The 19,338-nt window shown below is 41.3% G+C and overlaps 1 protein-coding gene across 3 annotated transcripts; it reads left to right on the top strand.

The window, feature by feature from the left end:
• The first annotated feature begins 7,074 nt into the window (after positions 1-7,074).
• LOC111855857 (tumor necrosis factor receptor superfamily member 14-like) lies at positions 7,075-12,184 on the top strand. 3 transcript variants are annotated; one of them, XM_072713537.1, is made up of 9 exons: positions 7,075-7,135; positions 8,660-8,812; positions 9,626-9,731; positions 9,830-9,955; positions 10,069-10,224; positions 10,334-10,421; positions 10,554-10,735; positions 11,033-11,077; positions 11,307-12,184. In XM_072713537.1, the coding sequence occupies exons 2-9, from the start codon at positions 8,795-8,797 to the stop codon at positions 11,315-11,317; spliced, it is 732 nt and encodes a 243-aa protein (XP_072569638.1). In that variant the 5' UTR covers positions 7,075-7,135; positions 8,660-8,794; the 3' UTR covers positions 11,318-12,184. The 3 variants fall into 3 exon arrangements, with proteins under 3 accessions (XP_072569638.1, XP_072569637.1, XP_072569639.1); XM_072713536.1 differs by lacking the exon at positions 7,075-7,135 and adding an exon at positions 7,262-7,659; XM_072713538.1 differs by lacking the exon at positions 7,075-7,135 and adding an exon at positions 7,263-7,659 and having other exon boundaries at positions 9,686-9,731.
• Positions 12,185-19,338: the final 7,154 nt, after the last annotated feature.

Raw genomic sequence — 19,338 nt, 5'->3', positions numbered from 1 at the left:
GGTAAGATTAAACAAGCAACAGGGAGAGAACGAGGGGGAAGGGATGCAGCATGTGACAGGTAACCCGCCGATAACTGAAACCATGGATACAAGGCCATCCCAATTAGAAGCTGACAGGAAAGTCAGGTACAAGTTTAACCCTCATCAACCAGCTAACTCAGTCAGCTCTTCAAGTTACGTATACTATACGTTGCTAAAAAGCTTGCAGTTTTCTATGAATGTTTCAATTAAATTAACGTCATATAATGATAGTGATTTGAGACCCGAGATATAACGTTATTTTTTTCCATTCAGACATGGCTTGTAACACTGGAAGTTTTTTTTGTGTATGTGTGTGTGTGTGTGTCAGAGAGAGAGAGAGAGAGAGAAAGAAAATATGACAACGTTGAAACATTTAGCTTAATCCATATATAATTTAATAGGCTAAGACGTTTGCTAAATAATTTCAGTACAACAAAGTTGTAATAGACCTCTATCAGTTAGAAAATAAACCCTATTAACGAAATAGGCGCCCTATCCTCTTATTTTTGTACGAGGTGTGCAAACAGGACATTCATCGATGAGGTATAGGCTACTGTTATGTATAAAATTTTAAAAGGTAGCCCTGTACTTGCCAGCAAAAGATTAAGTCAATAAAATTAACTGTAAACTATGAAGATCCATTGTCAATTATACTACTCTGTCGTTTTACAAGACCTTTATCCTATAGAGTTTTCTCAAACAAAACATTTTACCATGGGTATATACAAACGAGTCTTTCCACGGACACGTTTGTCCATGTATGTACAGGCTGACGATCGCTGCTCTTAGAGTTTTTACATGGAATCTAACCGTTGTTAGTACTGTATATTCATTTCTACATTGCGTCGATCCCCGTTATAAATCCGTAGATAATAATATGGGGGGAAAGCGAAACTGAAAGTTTACTGAACGTGAACTTCTTTCTCACATGCGTTTACGTGAGTATAGAAAAATACGATTAACTTATCCTAGCAGTAGAAAAGTCGTACTGTATGTTTTAATGAGTAAAGTAGCAAAATATAAGTTTACCAGTTTAATGTTTACATTAGGTGTAGCTGTCGCGTGTAGTTTTATCGGGAAAGTTGCGCTTCGGCATTTCATGTAGATGTACGATTTGAACTTCGGACAGGACACTACTTTAACCAAGGGTAAGCCTTTGTTTTGAAAGTTTCGTTGTAATTTCTTTGATTGTTTTCCATAGTTATCCAATGTGATAGTCAAGAAACAGAATGTAAAAGTACTTTGTCGAAAAGGAACTTATACAGACATTTATTTATGGTTTCATTTCATCATCAAATGTTTACTAAGTCGTTCTTGTAATATGAAGATACCTTAGGATACCGATTCTAATGTCTCATTGCCAAAAGAAAGTACAAATGTGTGTATTTGTACTACTGTTTATTTCTTTCACGTGCTCTCTGAATCTAACGACTGCAAATATGTAACAGATATTGATCCATGCCACAATTTTCACCTCACACTAGCCAACTCCAGTCTAGTTATCTCGAGATCCATGCCACAGTGCTCACCTGTGCACATTCACCTCCCAGCTTTACAGAATTGTAAGACAATGTTTCAGTTATAACTGCTAAGCTATGATTGGGCAATTATTTTCTTGTTATAACACCTGCTAGGTCAGTGTTGGTACTAAGCGTCACTGGTTGTTTGAGTGTGTGATACATGAGTCTGCTTTCACTTTTGTTCCTGGGCTTTTGCCTGTATTTGACATGTTTTTGCCTGCTGGATTTGGATGTGCACCTCTTTTTGGATAATGGACTTCTTTCTCTTTTAACCTCCTTCTGAACTGTGACTTCTTATGACTGGCCTCAGCCTGCTCTGACCACGATGAATTATTGCTTGACCCTATTAATCTGTCCACCCTGACTTGCTAGTGAGGTCTGTTGTTGAGCCCAACCTTTGCTGTTTCTGGTCCTATGAGTATGACCTCTGCCAGTATGGACCCAGCAGACTTCAGCCACCTTAAATTTGCCTTGGAGACAAGGAACCTGCTTGGAAAACAGGAGTCCAGATTGGATTCCACTGAGCAGTCCATGAAATCTTTGCCACCAGTCTGATGGAACCTGCCACACAAATTCAGTGATTTCAGATGGTCCAAAATCCTCCGGTCGCTGTCTCAGTGCCACATGCTAAGGAGCTTCACCTGCCTCCACTTCTACTTCTGGATGTTTCACCTCCTCCTGCTCAGGATTAAATTCTTCAATAACTGCACAGCGGTTAAATAATCCTTGATTTTTCTCCAGAGGATTGTAACGTCTGTATCTCCTCCTGGCTTTCAGACACCAGTATGGATGTTCTTTGCATTTTGAAAAAGAAGAAACCAGCTGCAGAGCTTCTTTCTGCTGCTTAGTCCATGTCTTGGTGACGTTTCTCTACAGTCCTACTTATCTGACTTTTGACTCTTGGGTGATTTATTTTATTTTGTATTTTATTTTAAGTAAACCTGGCTCCTCGTTTCTCTGGAGCCCTGAATTTGGCTTTGAAAGAAAGAAGCTTCTTATAGACATCAGACCAGACGCCTAATGGTCTGTTAGAGGTGTTTCGTGGTCTATATCTGTGCGACTCTGGGAACATTTTTCTAGTTGGACAGTGGCTTGTATTGGATGACGACAGAGACATTCTTCAGAGCAGAGACGGTAATTGTAAGTGGCACTCCTCCTTTTTCTTTATGGCACTAACGGAGCAGGTGTTTGGCAACTAGTCTGACGCGACGAAAAATTCTCGAACTCAAAAATTCTTTATTATTTGTTCTTTAAAAAACTTTTACTAATAAATATAGCAAAGGAAAACATTTACAAAACAAAACATACTTCCACTAATCTATTAAGCTTTAATCGCAGTCGGTCAGAAAACTGTGTTACGTTCACACCCGACCGTCTCACAAGAAAAAACACATATATCACATGACATATTACGTGCCTTTACGTGAGTGTTTTCCACCTACTGGTTAAATTAACCAATGCACTCGACAACAATGAACTGAACAGTAATATTTCAAATATTCTAATGAATAACACAATTTAACAAACAACAAAACCTATACTATCTTACAGTAATCAAAACCCCCAGTCTGGAGGTGTGAGGATAGAGTGCTGTCCAGTGTTCTGGTAACTGGTGTGTTTTTAAAATTTTTTGCAAAATTTTGGCTGAAGTTTTCTGAATTTATTTATAATTGTAACCACACATTTGTAAGACAGCAAATTTGTATATTGTCTATAATGTTGCAGAATTCACAGTCCCTCTTCTGTAACACAGCGGCTGAGTGTGGGACATTAATAAGCCGTCCCTCTTCTCTCCCTGGCTATCTAGCAAAAGCTGTGGGGCTCTGAATGGTTATTGCTGAGAAAGTTGTGCACAGCGTCAGTACCTCTGGCTTACAGAACAGAAACTGTGCGTGCTGACTATAGCAAATTGTGATAATGACATCAGAATATCAAAGACAAGTCAGGCTTGTTTCATTTGCAGTCTGTCACCCAGAATATCAATGACTGTGCTGTTGCCTCTGGCCTCATATTCAGCTTTGTGTCACAACAGTGCAGATATTTTGCAGATCTCTAAGCTCAATGCCTGTCTTGTTTCAGAATCAGAATCAGAAAACTTTATTGATCCCGGAGGAAATTGCTTACATTACGACTGCACAACACACAAGAACAATACAATGAAGTACTAAAGATTAGTGTAGCTAAATTAAATTAAAGCACACTAATAACATTTATAAACAGAGTAGAATAAAATACTGTTACCTTGTATACAAGTGACTCTGTAAGAAGTTATAATGAATGTAACTTGAAGAGAAGAAAAAACTACGGTATATTGCACATTATTGTGAATGGTTCTATTGCACATGTTAATAATTCAGTAGAATGAGCAGTATGTAAGTATAAGTATATTGCACTGTATAATCATAGTTCTATTGCACATGTGGATAGACTCCAGTAGATTGATGTTCATATAAAATAAGTTGAACATATATTGCACTGTGTCATAGATAGTTCTGTTGCATCTGTTAAGTTGTCATCAGGTAAGGCATTTGCACATTGGTTATTGGACTGTTTTTGTAATTGTAGCAGCAGTAAGTTGTTGAGCGCATTATTGCGAGCAAAATCTGTGGGGCTATAAATGGTTATTGCTGAGAAAGTTGTGCACAGCGTCAGTACCTCTGGCTGCCACAAGGGGTTCACAGAACAGAAACTGTGTGGGCTGACTATAGCAAATTGTGATAATGACATCAGAATATCACCGATAAGTCAGATCACAGGCTTGTTTCATTTGCAGTCTGTCACCCAGAATATAAATGACTGTGCTGTTGCCTCTGGGCACATATTCAGCTTCGTGTCACAACAGTGCAGACATTGTGCATCTCTAAGCTCAACGCCGGTCTTGTTTCCCTTTTTTGTTTGTTTCATCACCCCCACCCCCAGAATGTGGTAAAATATTTTTCTAACATTTTAAGTCCATTTCCCTTCTCCCAGTTCCTCTGGAATGAAATGGACCATCAGAGCCCCCTTCAGCATTTCAGCAATGGAGCCAGCGTTCAGTATTTGCAGCCATCTTGACATTGGACTGCCCTGAAAAAGCTCTGAATTTGCTCTAAAACTCTCAAAGACAAACATGAGCAGCCAGGACAAGTGTAACTGTGACTTTAGGCCTGTGTTTTGCAAGCATTTTTTTACACTAGTTTGTCTCCCCCTAAAATCAGCCAGTGGAGGAATGTGAAAAGGGGGGGTGTGGATATTCTGGTAAGAGAACCTGGTCGGGGAACGAATTCTCCATCCATCAGGCCCTCATGACCCTGAGCATGATTACAATTTGAAAAATGAATAGACGGTGCATAACTGAAGTGCATTTTCAAAATTTTCATTGATTTTTGATTACTTTTGAGAAGGACATTGGGATCTTTACAAAAAAATCCCAAGGTTTCATATAAGAAACACCTGACATTAGGAAGTATCCTGTGTACACTCTTGTTCAGTTTTTCTCTTCAGTTTTGATTCCCCTGAAACTTCTGTGTGGTCAGAGACTCCAGGAACTGGTGACTGATCAGTTCTAAGAGCCCTGATGGATTCTTTTAACTGTTTGAGTGACGTCATCAAAAGTCAAGAAAAGGACTGGTTTAAACTGGACGGCTTATGGCAGGTGTGTCAAATTCATTTCAATTAACAGGCCGTGTTGATCCAATGCAGTCTCAAGTGGACCCAGTCCAATCGCTGTGTCATTAACAACACCTTTTACATTTGTTTGTTGAACTAGGAACCAAAATGACTTCAGATATTACAAACAGGGGAGGGTGATATCTACTCTAAGAAATGATTACAGAACATTAACAGAGCTTATAAACTGTGATTAGCAGTCAAGATGAAAAATTGCTGATAGCAAACAAAACTACACCTGCCATTAGCCCTACAGCTGCCATTCAGTGCAATTTACGCAGTTAATCACCATAAAGTTAATCACCAAGTAGTGATGAAAAAAGAACACGTGAAGATAAATGAGAATGAGATCTGAAACTGCATTTCTCATCAGATGTTTTACCATCTTGAGTATTTACATCGTGGTTTACAACAGTGACATTTTGCAGCCACTTCCCATAAAGGGTCCAGACACTGTAAAATCTTTATTTGATCAAATACATTACATGTCATATTACAACTGTAGGAAAAACAAACTGTATAAGTGTATATAGTCATGGGTATCAACACCTGACGTCCTTTCACCTCCTGACTGATAAGTAGCTATATTTACATTGAAATGAGTGAGAGACTTATCTCTGCCAGGAAGGTGGAGTTACAGTCAATAGAAGAGGAACTACATAGAAGCCCTTCTCTCTGCATTCGGTTAATTTAGTTTAGCAAATAGATTTTCTGCTAAGGTAGTGGGAGGCGTAGAGGAACGTCCATCCATCCATCCATTATCTGCCGCTTATCCAGGGTCGGGTCATGGGGACAGCAGTCTAAGCAGGGATACCCAGACCTCCCTCTCACCAGCCACCTCCTCTAGCTCCACCGGGGGAATCCCAAGGCATTCCCAGGCCAAGAGATATAATCTCTCCAGAGTGTCCTGGGTCTGCCCCAGGGCCTCCTCCTAGCTGGACATGGCCAAAACTCCTCATTTTTTGTTGTTTGAGCAAACATTGCACACATTTCTGGGTGACAAACCGGAGCTGAATTTTTAGACCGATAACACCAACACTGAACCAATCCATCATAGTGGTAAAGAAGAAAGAGGCAGGATTGACACTTGATCCATTAGCTGAAACAGTAATTAAAATATTTAAAGCAATAAAGTACAAACGTTTATTTTTGGTGCACAAACCAGCAGAAACCCAGCACAAATGAACAGAAGTCATGATTTAGAGATTATATCCCAAAGAAAATTTTACTGCTCATAGCTTGCTCTTCAGTGGCTTGGGGAGACAAATTTGTGTTTCGAGTTTGTCTGATATATTTATTCTAAAATTCACTAAGAGAAATTAGAGTAGACATAGGTGAGCCAGAGGACAGGAGTCATATTTGAAACAAACAAGAAATTTTGCCAAAATTGACTCAGTCTCTTTAATGAGCCAAAAGATTCATTAGAACTCTGGTCTATGGAGGTGTGAGGCAGTGACGTGAACCACAGTGCCACCTTGCAGAGCTGGCATGAGCTGAGACGCAGCATGATACATGGGGCACTTCAGCAACTATTGATGAACTTTTGAGGATAAAGAGAAAATAAACAAACTAGAAAAGGATCAACTTTAATACTGAACCTAGTTGCAGCAGTACATATGGTAGTTGAAGCAGTACTTGAAATTTGCAGTAAACTACAAATGTTTATTTCTGCTGCACAAACCTGCACAAAACAAACACAAACAGAATTCATTATTTTCTGATCTCATGAGTGCAAACTTCATACAGGTATTTGAAGCTGGGATGAGAATAGTTTGAGTTTATAAAGAGCTCTCTAATTTCTCCACTGTCTCGAGGGCTCATGCTCGTGAACAGTAACCCCACTTTCATTCGTAATGACATAGGAAACGGCGCCGCCAGTCACATGATACGATCGTTACAGAATTCGGTGTTTTAGGTGCAAGAACTTCTTCCTCCCAAACTTTTGCGTGAGTAATGAAAAATAAGACGAAATTATTATACTGGTAGTAAAGAAGTACTCATAATTAATATACTGTGGCGCCGGTGTTCTGTCGAAAAATACTACCTATCGAGACGTGCTATCGAGCCTTTCTGCGCATGTGCAGTTCCACCGTCTTGGGATTAGGGTTAGGTTTTAGGGGTTAGGGTTAAGGTAAGGGTTTTAGGGGTTTTGGGGGGTTAGGGTTAGGGTAAGAGTTTCGACAAGGCAGCATATATCGACAGAACACCGGAGCATGTGTTATGAATACCTGCATGCGTCAGCCTCATTCGGGGGTTATCTGATTATCTAATAATCTAGCTTTCTCTTTCACTTCACTTTCTGTTGCTGCCACCGCGGTGTCTTGGTTTGAGTAAAGTAGTAGAATTTGAGTTTACCAATGTAATATTGCTATTAGGATTATCGCGAGTCATTTTATCGGACACATTGGGCTTCGACATTGCAAGTAGACATACGACTTGAACTTCGGGTAGGACACTGCTTTAGCTAGGGGTAAGTCGATCTCTTTCCCATAGTTATCCAACGTGATTGTAAAGAAACCGATTGTAAAAGTACTTTGAAAAGGTACTTAGACTTTGTTTATGGTTTCATTTCGGCATTAAATGTTCGTATTCGACTGTATTTCTTTCCCGTTCTGTCTGAGCCTAACCTATGGAAATATCTTTTACGCCCACTCATCATCGAACACCTGTTTCTCCGTGATCCAGACCACGTTTTTCTGCTGTCACTAGTCATTCCAGTTTTTCCCTAGATCCATGCCACAGTTTCCAGTTTCCATCCTTGCACAGTGACCTGCCAGCTCGACAGGCTTGATTATTGCTCTGCATTAGATTAATATAATTAGCCAATGTTTCAGTGATGATGAGGACCGGATCGGGAAGCACTGTGCTCTGCTGTTGAGCCCAACCTTTGCTGTGCCTGGTCGTAAGAGTATGACTGACCCAGAATGGAGCAGCAAACCTCAGCCACTTTAAATGTGCCATGGAGATAAGAAACCTGCTTGGAAGACAGGAGTTCAGATTGGATTCTACTGAGCGGTCCATGGAATCAGCCACCAGTCTGATGAAACTCTTCACCCAAGTCAAATGAGTTTTGAAATTAGTGGGCTGGTTTCAACATGGAGAATCCTCACATCCTCCCTCCTGTCTGTGACTCATGGTCTCAATGGACAGGAACTGACTTAGGTTGACCACATCAGTCCCTGTGAGTCTGATTTTACTGGGTAATCATCAGCAGGAGAGAATGTTTTATATAATTGACTCCCCCCAAGTGCCTGTAGCTTTGGGACACCCCTGATTCTCACACAATAACTCTGTGGCATGGAGCTGGAGGAAATTGGAATGGAGGTGGCTGGTGACAGGAGGAAAACATGGTCTGGATCATGGACAAGCTGGAACGGAGTTCATTAGGGGTTGAGTGTGTAACAATAGATGTAAGAAAAATATGAAAATGTCCATCTCTGTTTTTAAATGTATTCCCTGTTTTCACCCAGGATGGCACCTTATTGATGTAAGAGAACGGGAAGGAGGTCAGCAGTGCTGTGCAATGGAAAGTGAATCCATCATCTGTGATTTATGGTTATTTCTCAAGTACTGGATGCCAGTTTCACCCAGAGACTGTTCACAACATGCTTATTCTGCTTCAGGTCGTAACATTTATTTAATGCTTTGTAGCTGTTTCTAGATTTATGTTGTCTGTTCATCCTTCTTCCTATCTGTCCCTTCTCTATAAGCAGGAAGTTTACGGAATCACACTGATCAGGCCTGGAAAGTCCCAGAGCACAGAATGACTTGTCAGCTCTATAGATTCATTTAGTGTTTCTTGCTGTTTTGGTAAAACATTGTGAACCTGTTAAGCCATCATGCAGATCAGAATGGGCTGACCACTTACACTATAAACTCATTTTAATCTTTAATATCTTCAGTCTATCAGCACTGCAATGGATGTTTTTGCCAGTTAACCATCTGACTGTAGTTACTTTAATCTCGCACTTGAGTATGACATATATAATGAGTATATAAAAGATAATTAGTAATTTTATTAATGACCCACATTTCTCATTAAATTGTATTAGAAATATCTAAAATTATCAGGTAATCCTGTTTTAACTATGTTTACATTGCTTAAGCAGCATATGTTGTCAGGCTCTTAGTCACAGCCCATGTAAGTTTAATGAAAAGCATGTGACCTGATTAATTGTAATTTGCTTAGATTTCAACTGATTTCATACAGTCTAATGCAGAGGTGGGCAATCTCATCCAGAAAGGGCTGTTATGTATTCGGGTTTTTGCTGCAACTCCCTAATTAGGGAATTAATTAGAGGACTGATTAGCTGAAGAATCTTTACACCTGGGTTTGAACAGCTGATCTGAAGGTTATCCCAAAAACCTTTATACACACCTGCTCTTTGCATATAAGATTGCCCACCTCTGGTCTAATGGGATTTTTTTTCCCACAGATATATTTATTCATTATTCTTCTGTGTGTTAATTATAATCCCTGTTCCGCGTGCGGCCAGGCTGAATATAAAATTGGTGATGAGTGCTGTCCTATGTGTCACCCTGGTAAGTCACATTATACCATAGTGGCCACAAGTCTGTTCTCATTGTTTAGAAACATCAAAGGAATCTGGCAGAATAACCAGCATCTCTTCTGTTTCCAGGAACTCGTGTCTACAGACATTGTACAGCATGGACCAGCACTTCATGTGCTCCATGCATAGATTTTACATTCAATGACCAGCCCAATGGTCTGGAACAGTGCAGCCCATGTACAGTCTGTGATGGAGGTAACATTTCAGTTCAGCTACCCATCTTATTAACTCATTCATCCAGTATAATACATTCATTTTTGTCTTGGGTGTTTATATTAGTTCTAGTTAGTTTTCTCTTTCCTCCACAGGCCTTGGTGTGAAAACAGTGTGGGCATGTACACCCTCTTCAGATACAGTGTGTGGGGTCCTGGAAGGGCACTATTGTATTAGTCCTTATAAGGGAGGGTGCAGAACAGCCAATAAACACACAGCCTGCAAACCTGGACAGTTCATCAAACAGCCCGGTTTGTGTGGATTTCTCATACACATAATATATGTTTTAATGAGTAAACCCAGATATTAACATTGGCTTCTTGAAATAAGTTAATGGTTTTAATTTTGTTTACCTTTCAGGATCAGAATATAGTGATACAGTGTGTGAGGAATGCAGTGATAATTCATACTCTAATGGCTCTTTTATATCCTGTAAACCACACACAGAGTAAGTTTCATAATTCCAGTCAGTCAGTGATCAGGATTTTTTTGGTGAAATATGGTAAACATATTATTTTCCTGTGAATTTGTATTACATTTGGTCACAATAGTTTCTCATCATACACGCTTATTTGTACAGCTGTGAATCCAGAGGACTTGACACAGTTAAAGCAGGAGACCAAGCAGCTGATTCCGAATGCAAAGGGAAAAGTGACATTGGATTTACAGTTAAAATAGCTGTGTCAGCAGTAATAATAATAATAATAATAATAGCAGTCACAGCAGTAATATGCAGAAGAAGAAGAAAAATCCCTGAATGTGGTAAGAGTATTACATACTTAAGTGCATATGAGGGTTTATAAAAATGGATTTTATTGGTTATAAAAAGGGTCATTTAAAAACTAAAGTTAGCAGTAATCTGAAATACTAAATGCAGAATGAAGAAGTGAACTTGAATGACACCAAGCTGTATTGTGATAATTTTTTAAATTAACATATATCTTTTAGGAATCCGCGAGCAGAATAAGGTGTTAAATTTCTGTTTTTTTGCACATATTTTTTGAGAAAAATCCATGTGATATATTGAAGCAACTTAATTACATTCTACAATTTTGACAGGATCGAACCCCAGAAGGTGGAAATATGCTGCCAAGTCCACCAGAAGTAAGTCAGTATATTAGTAATAACTTCAGGAAAGTAACCAAAGGTCCTTTTATGTATAAGCTGACTAATTTCCATCCCCCTGGGTTCAGTGTAAAATTAGCTTCCATAAGACAGTGACTGTGGATCCTGCATTTATGTCCTGGTCTGTTACAGGTGTATTTGCTGAATTCTGCAGAGGTTAGTAGTTCACGTTGCTCTTGTACTAACAGGCAGCTTGTTTCTTCTTCAGGTATAAGATGACGATGTGAAATAAACCCACAGAGGAGCCGCCTGATACTTCTGAATGTTTCCCCTCCCCCTTCTTCAATAACCGCAAAGCGGTTAAATAATCCTTGATTTTTCTCCAGAGGAATGCAGCATATACATCCCCTCCTGGCTTTTAGGCAGTGCCAGTCATCCCATTGGACACTGACTTAGCATCTTCTGGCGCCCCCCCCGGAAAACTTCACCAGAGGCATATTCTTTGTATTTTGAAAAAGAACAAATCAACTGCAGAGCTTCTGTCTTGGTGATCTTCCTCTAAACTCCTGGTTACCTGGATTTTGAACCTTAGGTGCTTTAACTGTGATTCTCTCTTTTTAATAAACCTGGCTCCTAATTTCCTTGGAGCCCTGTGATTGGCTCCTACTACACTTCCCCCAACATTGGCTACATAAGTCCTGGCAACATCATGAATTCTGAAGGGGTTAGGAGCTTCTTATAAACATGAGACCAGACACCTAGTGGTCTGTTAGAGGTGCTTCATGGTCTGTATCTTTGTGACACTGCAAAATTAACATTTTGCTATCTGGACAGTGGCTCATATTGAATGACCACAGAAATATTCTTCATAGCAGAAGCAGTAATCAAAACCCCCAGCCTGGAGGTGTGAGGACAGAGTGCTGTCCGCTGTGCCATCAACTGGTCTGGTTTTAAAATCTTTTGTAAATTTTTGCCTGAAGTTTTGTAAGATTTTTTAGATTTTATCTAAAATTGAAACTGGACATTTTACTGTAGCAATTTAATGTAGCACATACAGAATGCATTTTTTTCTATAATTGATATCTTTTAAGATATTTCCATATTGGTTTGTTTTGATTTAAAAAAAATGAGTTTATGTGACAATAATTGTAACTTTTGTTACGTGCCGTAAGTTGTGGTTACGTGCCGTAAGGGATATGTGCCGTAAGTTTCGGGTACGTGCCGTAAGTGTTACGTGCCGTAAGTTTAGGAGGATGCCTGCAGGTCCTCCGGACGTCCTGCCCACTCGCCGATTGGTCGCCCGCCCCCTCGACACCGCCCTCAGGACCTGACCCCGCCTCCCTTGCCCTCGGAGCCGTTTCCGGTTCACCGGCTGAAGAGTTCGCCGCTTCGTCCCTTCGTTGCCCGCTACTTGCTTCTCGCCTGCTAGCTCGCTCTCTGTTCGCTTTTGCTTTGTTTGATTGATCGTGTATGACTGTTTTGCCCTTGACTTCCGATTCTCGCCTCGCCCTTATTTGTACTTTCGCCTTTGTTTCTGATTGCTTGATTGGTTTTGAACTTTCGCCTGTGTTTCGACTTCGCCTCTCGGTTTTCCCTTTTGATACCTTTGCCTCGGCTTGGTGTTTCGTGTTTCACTAGGTGTGTAGGGAGTGTCTGCCTTTTTGTTTATTCGTTAACGTGGGGATTATTGTTTGTTTGGTCAGGGAGATAGATTTAGGCATTGTTGTTTCGTTTCACCATTTTCTTTGTGTTCACTTAGGTAGCTCAGCTTGGGTTACTCGGTAGATGTGCTTTTGTTTGTTTCTTTGGCCTTTGTCACTCCTGACGTTCGTTACACCTAGTGTTTGTATTGTGTTTGTGAAAAACTATAAAAAAAAAACTATAAAAAAAAGACTCCCTCTGTGTCCCGTGTTCCCTTCTCCTAGCCCTAGTTGTCCTGTCCTCCCCAATCCCTCCTTCCCTTTCACTTTGTTGCGGTCCAACCCTAGACTGGATCGTAACAAAATTGGGGGCTCGTCCTTTCCTTCTTTCCCTTTCGTGCTTGTCTGGCGGATTTTTTTTGTGTGGGGGGGTGTTGTGGTAATTGCAGTAATCGTGATGGCCCAATTCGACCTTGTTGCGTTCACCCTTTACCCCACACTCGAACAATTTGATGTGTGCCGCAAGGATGATCTGCTACAGATAGCAGACTTCTTTAACATTTTGGTTCCCGCTGAGGCTTCCAAGCGGGTTGTTAAGCAAATTCTGCTCGATGAATTGGTTCAGCAAGGTATACTGCCTGAGTTGGGTGGATCCCCTAGTGTTGCTGCCACCCCGGTTCGGATGTCTGCTGTAGCGGAGGCCAGCAGCGACGATCCAGGGAGTGGACACCGCATGGATCTTGGAGATCCCCGCTCAACCAGGGAGGACCTACTGCTGACGATTAAGCTACGGGAGCTCGAGCTTGAGATTAAGAGACAGGAGTACCAGGCTCAGCTACTCCGTGTCCGGGCTATGGAGATGGAGGCTGAGAAGGAGCTGGAGTTACGTCGGATGAGCATGGGCGACCAAAAACCAATGCCTCTTCCGCGTAAGGTACCCACACCAGGTACACCTCCACCCGCAGCTCGCTCCGCCCGAGACCAGGCTGACGCCCAAGACGCTCCTAGACCCCGTCCCCGGTCTCCCTTGAGCTCGCCTGTCTCCCCGGAAATTGGTAGATCGAGCTTTGATGTGAGCCGACACATCGGTCTTGTTCCTGTGTTTCGGGAAAATGAGGTAGACGCCTACTTTTCCATTTTTGAGCGCATTGCTATGACATTGAACTGGCCCAAACACCTTTGGTCACTGTTACTGCAATGTAAGCTTGTGGGTAAGGCACAGGAAGTTTGTTCGGCTCTTGCGTTAGAGCAGAGCCTGGATTACGACATTGTGAAGGCTACTGTGCTTCGCGCTTATGAGTTAGTGCCGGAAGCTTATCGGCAGAACTTTCGAAAGCTTCCCAAATCCGCCAGCCAAACATACGTGGAGTTCGCACGCGAGAAAGCCGTCTTATTTGATAAGTGGTGCGGCGCTAGTGGTGTGTTTAACCACGACCAGCTTAAGGAACTGGTCCTGTTAGAAGAATTTAAGAACTGTGTTCCTGATCGAGTGGTAGTGTACCTGAATGAGCAAAAGGTCACTTCGCTAACTGAAGCTGCCACCCTCGCTGACGAGTTCGTTTTGACCCACAAAACTGTGTTTACTCCGATTCCTTTGCCACGTAAAACTCGTCCAGTCGTATCCTCCCCCTCGTCAGCATCGTCTCCACCACCCGTGGAGAAACGCGAGTGTTTCTATTGCCACGAAGTGGGCCATATTATATCTGTTTGTCCTGTGTTAAAGCGCAAGGAAGCTCGTTCAGCAGCTAGGAAAGTAAATGTTGCTGCCTGCCCCGACAGTTCTTCGTCCTCCTCCTCTCGCGTTGATGCTGCTTTCGAACCATTTGTATTTACTGGTTCGGTTTCGCTCAGTGAGATGGATGCTCGGCACCCTGTGACCATCCTGCGGGATACGGGAGCCGCTCAGTCCTTCTTGGTGGAAGGGGTTATTCCCCTGTCTGTCAATACGTACTGTGGTACGGATGTGTTAGTGCAGGGAATTGATTTGTGTGTGGCTGGAGTTCCCCTGCACACCGTTTATTTGTGTACTCCCGATTTCTCGGGATACGTGCGAGTAGCTGTCCAGCCCCAGTTACCTGTCCCAGGCATTACGTTTATTCTTGGGAATGACATAGCGGGGAAGAGAATCGTTCCTCTACCCGAAGTCGTTCTGGACCCTGTGCTGTGTGAAAATGATGTAGCGGTGGAACACCCGACGGTGTTTCCTGCGTGTGTGCTTACTCGTGCACAGCGGCGCCAGCTTGCCGACATTGACCTCGAGGACACGTTCATGTCTGTGCCGTTGCTGGATAAACCTTCGAAGGTTGAGTCTGTGACCCCGGATCCTCATAACTCTGTTACCTCCCCTGAAGTTCCGTTCTGTTTGTTTTCTTATGTTTATTTTGTGGTTTTTGTTGTTTTTTGTTTGGGATCTGTGTATTTTGGTGACCCGTGTGGGTTCACTCTTGTGTGGGGGGGTGTTACGTGCCGTAAGTTTTGGTTACGTGCCGTAAGGGATATGTGCCGTAAGTTTCGGGTACGTGCCGTAAGTGTTACGTGCCGTAAGTTTAGGAGGATGCCTGCAGGTCCTCCGGACGTCCTGCCCACTCGCCGATTGGTCGCCCGCCCCCTCGACACCGCCCTCAGGACCTGACCCCGCCTCCCTTGCCCTCGGAGCCGTTTCCGGTTCACCGGCTGAAGAGTTCGCCGCTTCGTCCCTTCGTTGCCCGCTACTTGCTTCTCGCCTGCTAGCTCGCTCTCTGTTCGCTTTTGCTTTGTTTGATTGATCGTGTATGACTGTTTTGCCCTTGACTTCCGATTCTCGCCTCGCCCTTATTTGTACTTTCGCCTTTGTTTCTGATTGCTTGATTGGTTTTGAACTTTCGCCTGTGTTTCGACTTCGCCTCTCGGTTTTCCCTTTTGATACCTTTGCCTCGGCTTGGTGTTTCGTGTTTCACTAGGTGTGTAGGGAGTGTCTGCCTTTTTGTTTATTCGTTAACGTGGGGATTATTGTTTGTTTGGTCAGGGAGATAGATTTAGGCATTGTTGTTTCGTTTCACCATTTTCTTTGTGTTCACTTAGGTAGCTCAGCTTGGGTTACTCGGTAGATGTGCTTTTGTTTGTTTCTTTGGCCTTTGTCACTCCTGACGTTCGTTACACCTAGTGTTTGTATTGTGTTTGTGAAAAACTATAAAAAAAACTATAAAAAAAAGACTCCCTCTGTGTCCCGTGTTCCCTTCTCCTAGCCCTAGTTGTCCTGTCCTCCCCAATCCCTCCTTCCCTTTCACTTTGTTGCGGTCCAACCCTAGACTGGATCGTAACACTCTTCTATATTTACAAGCATATTTTTGTATTTAGATAATTGTCTATAGATTACTAGTTTGTGTGTAGATTATGTGTACACTGTGTGCAGACAAATGTGTAATTTATTTGTATCTTCTCTTCCAACCAATATTTTCCAGTCCAGATGAATCTCTAAAATTCAGTATCAGCTTATTCATAAAGTGAACAGCAGTTCATGTTCAGTATTTGGTCTGAGTACTTTCTGTTTAGAGAAAAACAGGAAAACATACAGTACTGTATTAAAGTCTTAGGCAGCCAAAGAAAATTATATTTAAATGATCTTCATGTTGGTGTAAAACAATGCTGTTGTGCCTGTCAAAGTGCATCAGATTAGCCATTTTAAAACTTCTGCTAAACTTGCACCAGTATTTGCTGCAACCATCCAGTACACACTTTTACTTCTTGACTTGACCAATAGCACACCTCGTATAGTTAATCAATATCTGATTAACTGTGTTATCTTACTAAATTAATTAAGTGTGCAGGATGTGAAATTTAATAAACACATGGAATGGCTGAGGTGCCCCTGAGGAGAGGTTTGGGAACTGAAGCGCTGTTCATCTATCTGTCCAACTAGATATCAGTAACTGTTTGGGGAACAGAAGAAATACTTACTAATTTTTATTGTTATTCTTAATTTGCATATGTTCAAATGCTTTTTTTGTTCTGAGCAAAAGTGCACTTACTGTGTCGCCTCCCACAAAGACATCATCCTGAAGTTTGCGGATGACACCACAGTTATCGGTCGCATCACTGGAGGAGACAAAGCAGCCTAAAGAGAGAGGTGGTCATTGAATTTTGCTACAAATATCCCCACGGCGTCAGGATGAAAACTAATTTTTGTTTGAGGACACTTAGTAGAAAACTCAAGAGTTTTGGTCTATTGCAATCAGCTTATACATTTGTTTAGGCTATGTCAAGCAATTTTTCAAATTATAGCTGAAAGATTTATGTTTAATTGGGGATGTTGTTTGTTCTGTAGTACAATTTCATTGTTCTCTAAAAAGTTATTAAACATTTTAAATGTTTAAGATCTGTCTTTTGCCATAATATAACTTATTTCACAATGGCAATTATCTAGCCTATATTGCACTCTTTATTATCTCATTGGACAGTGAATTTACTTTATGTAGGCCGTAGCCTACCAAAACAAAAATAAAAACTTATCGAACACATTAATTTTCAACTTTCAATAATTAATGTTAAGAGATTTTTTTTAAATGGCATGCATAGCTCTGAAAGTTCTGAGAATATTATATAATTCTATATTATTATTCTGTATATGTGTTTTTAAAAGAAAATGAAATAAGTAACGCAAAAGTAACTCAAAAGTAATATAACGCATTACTTTCCATAAAAAGTAACTAAGTAATGCAATTTGCTACTTTTTGGGGGGAGTAACTCAGTATTGTAATATATTACATTTAAAAGTAACTTTCCCCAACACTGGTCCTAACCTTGCCATTAATTCCATTTTCTTCAAAATTTGCCAGTTGAACACAATTCAATTTCTTTTTCAGGAAGTAGAGTTTACAAACACTGTACATACACAGATGAGCCAAACGGTTTGACCAAATGCAAACCATGTACTGTCTGTGACCAGGGTGAGAATACCACAGTTTCCTTGGTTTTTCATGAATTCATAACTTGCATATTATAGATATTAATTGTGAACAGAATAAGTCTGTATATGGATCTTCATATCATGATGTGGTTCATTATCTCCTGTAAACAGGCCTTGGATTGAAAACAGTGAGGGCCTGTACACACTATTCAGATACAGTGTGTGGGGTCCTGGAAGGACACTATTGTATTAATCCTTATAATGGAGGGTGCAGGGCAGCCAATAAACACACAGCCTGCAAACCTGGACAGTTCATCAAACAGCCTGGTTTGTATGGATTTGTGTGGATGTTCTCAATACCAATGTAATAATAAATACAACAAAACATTTGTTTGTCTTCCTAAAATTTGTGCCTTAAAGAGAATTTGTACTCTTTCCAGGAGCAGAATATATCGATACCGACTGTGAGGACTGCAGTGATAATTCATACTCTAATGGCTCTTTTACATCCTGCAAATCTCACACAGAGTAAGTTTTTTATATTTCTTATTTATACGCTGGAATCATGTATAAAATGTTATTTTCCTTTGAGTTGTACTATGTTTTATCAAAATGGTTTCTCATATTATACATGTCTTTACAGCTGTGAATCCAAAGGACTTCTAGCAGTTAAAGCTGGAGACAGAACATCTGATTCTGAATGCAGTGCGGCCAATCCTGTTACTACGGGCAGCATTAATAACTGGAACAGTATACTGATATTCCTTTTTCTAATTGTGAACAATTTCCTTTTATGAAATAAATATAATTTATAAAAAAAAAATTATAAAAAAAAATAATTTACATTTTGCTTAACAGTATAACGACATGTTTTATCAGATAGGCTAATTCATGTATTTTCAGCTCAATAATGACATTTTAATGATTATGACCATGTACTTAGCTCCATAAGAATTGTTTCACTGATATGTTTTATTAGATTAATAATATGTTGATGTGGCTAAATAGCTACCTGTTTTATTGATTACAGCATTATATTTGTCTTTGATGTATTGATGTATTCTTCTGTCTTTGAATTGCCTTGTGTCTGAAATGTGGTATATAAACAGGGATGGACATAACTGGTACGCAAATACGCATTCACCTTTTAAAAGCGATACGTGCGGCAATCGATTAATGTAACAGTGCATATACGTACGGGACGCCTTTCCTTGGATTGCCACCTTATCGTGGTAGAGGGGTTTGCGTGCCTCAATGACCCTGGGGGCTACGTTGTCGGGGGCAATAGCCTCCGGTAGGGTCTCCCAAGGCAAAAAGGTCCCAGGGGAGGGGCCAGACGAAGAGCAATCCGAAAAAAAACCTGATGAAAAGTAAACATTGCAAGGTCTCGTTTCCCTCGCCCAGACTAGGGTCACTGGGGCCCCACTCTGGAGCCAGGCCTGGGGGAGGGGTCTGTTGGTGAATGCCTGGTGGCCGGCCCTTGGCCTGTGGGGCCTGCTCGGGCCCAGCCCAAAAGAGTTATGTGGGACCATTCCCAGGTGGGCCCACCACCCGCAAGGGGAATATCAGGGGTTCGGTGTTATGTGGATCAGGTGGCGGCCAAGGGAGGCCCTGGCAGACCGCTCCCCGGCTAACAAAACTGGCTTTTGGGACATGGAATGTTACCTCTCTGGTGGGGAAGGAGCCTGAGCTTGTGCGTGAGGTTGAGAGATACCAGCCCCCGGGGCAGACCCAGGATGAGCTGGAGGGATTATATCTCTCGGTTGGCCTGAGAA

Source organism: Paramormyrops kingsleyae, chromosome 6, assembly GCF_048594095.1.
Source record: "Paramormyrops kingsleyae isolate MSU_618 chromosome 6, PKINGS_0.4, whole genome shotgun sequence".
NCBI classification, from domain to species: Eukaryota; Metazoa; Chordata; class Actinopteri; order Osteoglossiformes; family Mormyridae; genus Paramormyrops; species Paramormyrops kingsleyae.
Note: the sequence above shows the minus strand (reverse complement) of the source record. Positions and strands in the feature narration are given on the sequence as shown.

What these genes read in the sequence shown, in the direction of transcription:
- LOC111855857 (XM_072713537.1), top strand. An exon ending in ACAGTTCATCAAACAGCCCG is followed by an intron (nt 10,225 to 10,333) that starts GTTTGTGTGGAT and finishes TTTACCTTTCAG; the next exon opens with GATCAGAATATAGTGATACA. An exon ending in TCCTGTAAACCACACACAGA is followed by an intron (nt 10,422 to 10,553) that starts GTAAGTTTCATA and finishes TTATTTGTACAG; the next exon opens with CTGTGAATCCAGAGGACTTG.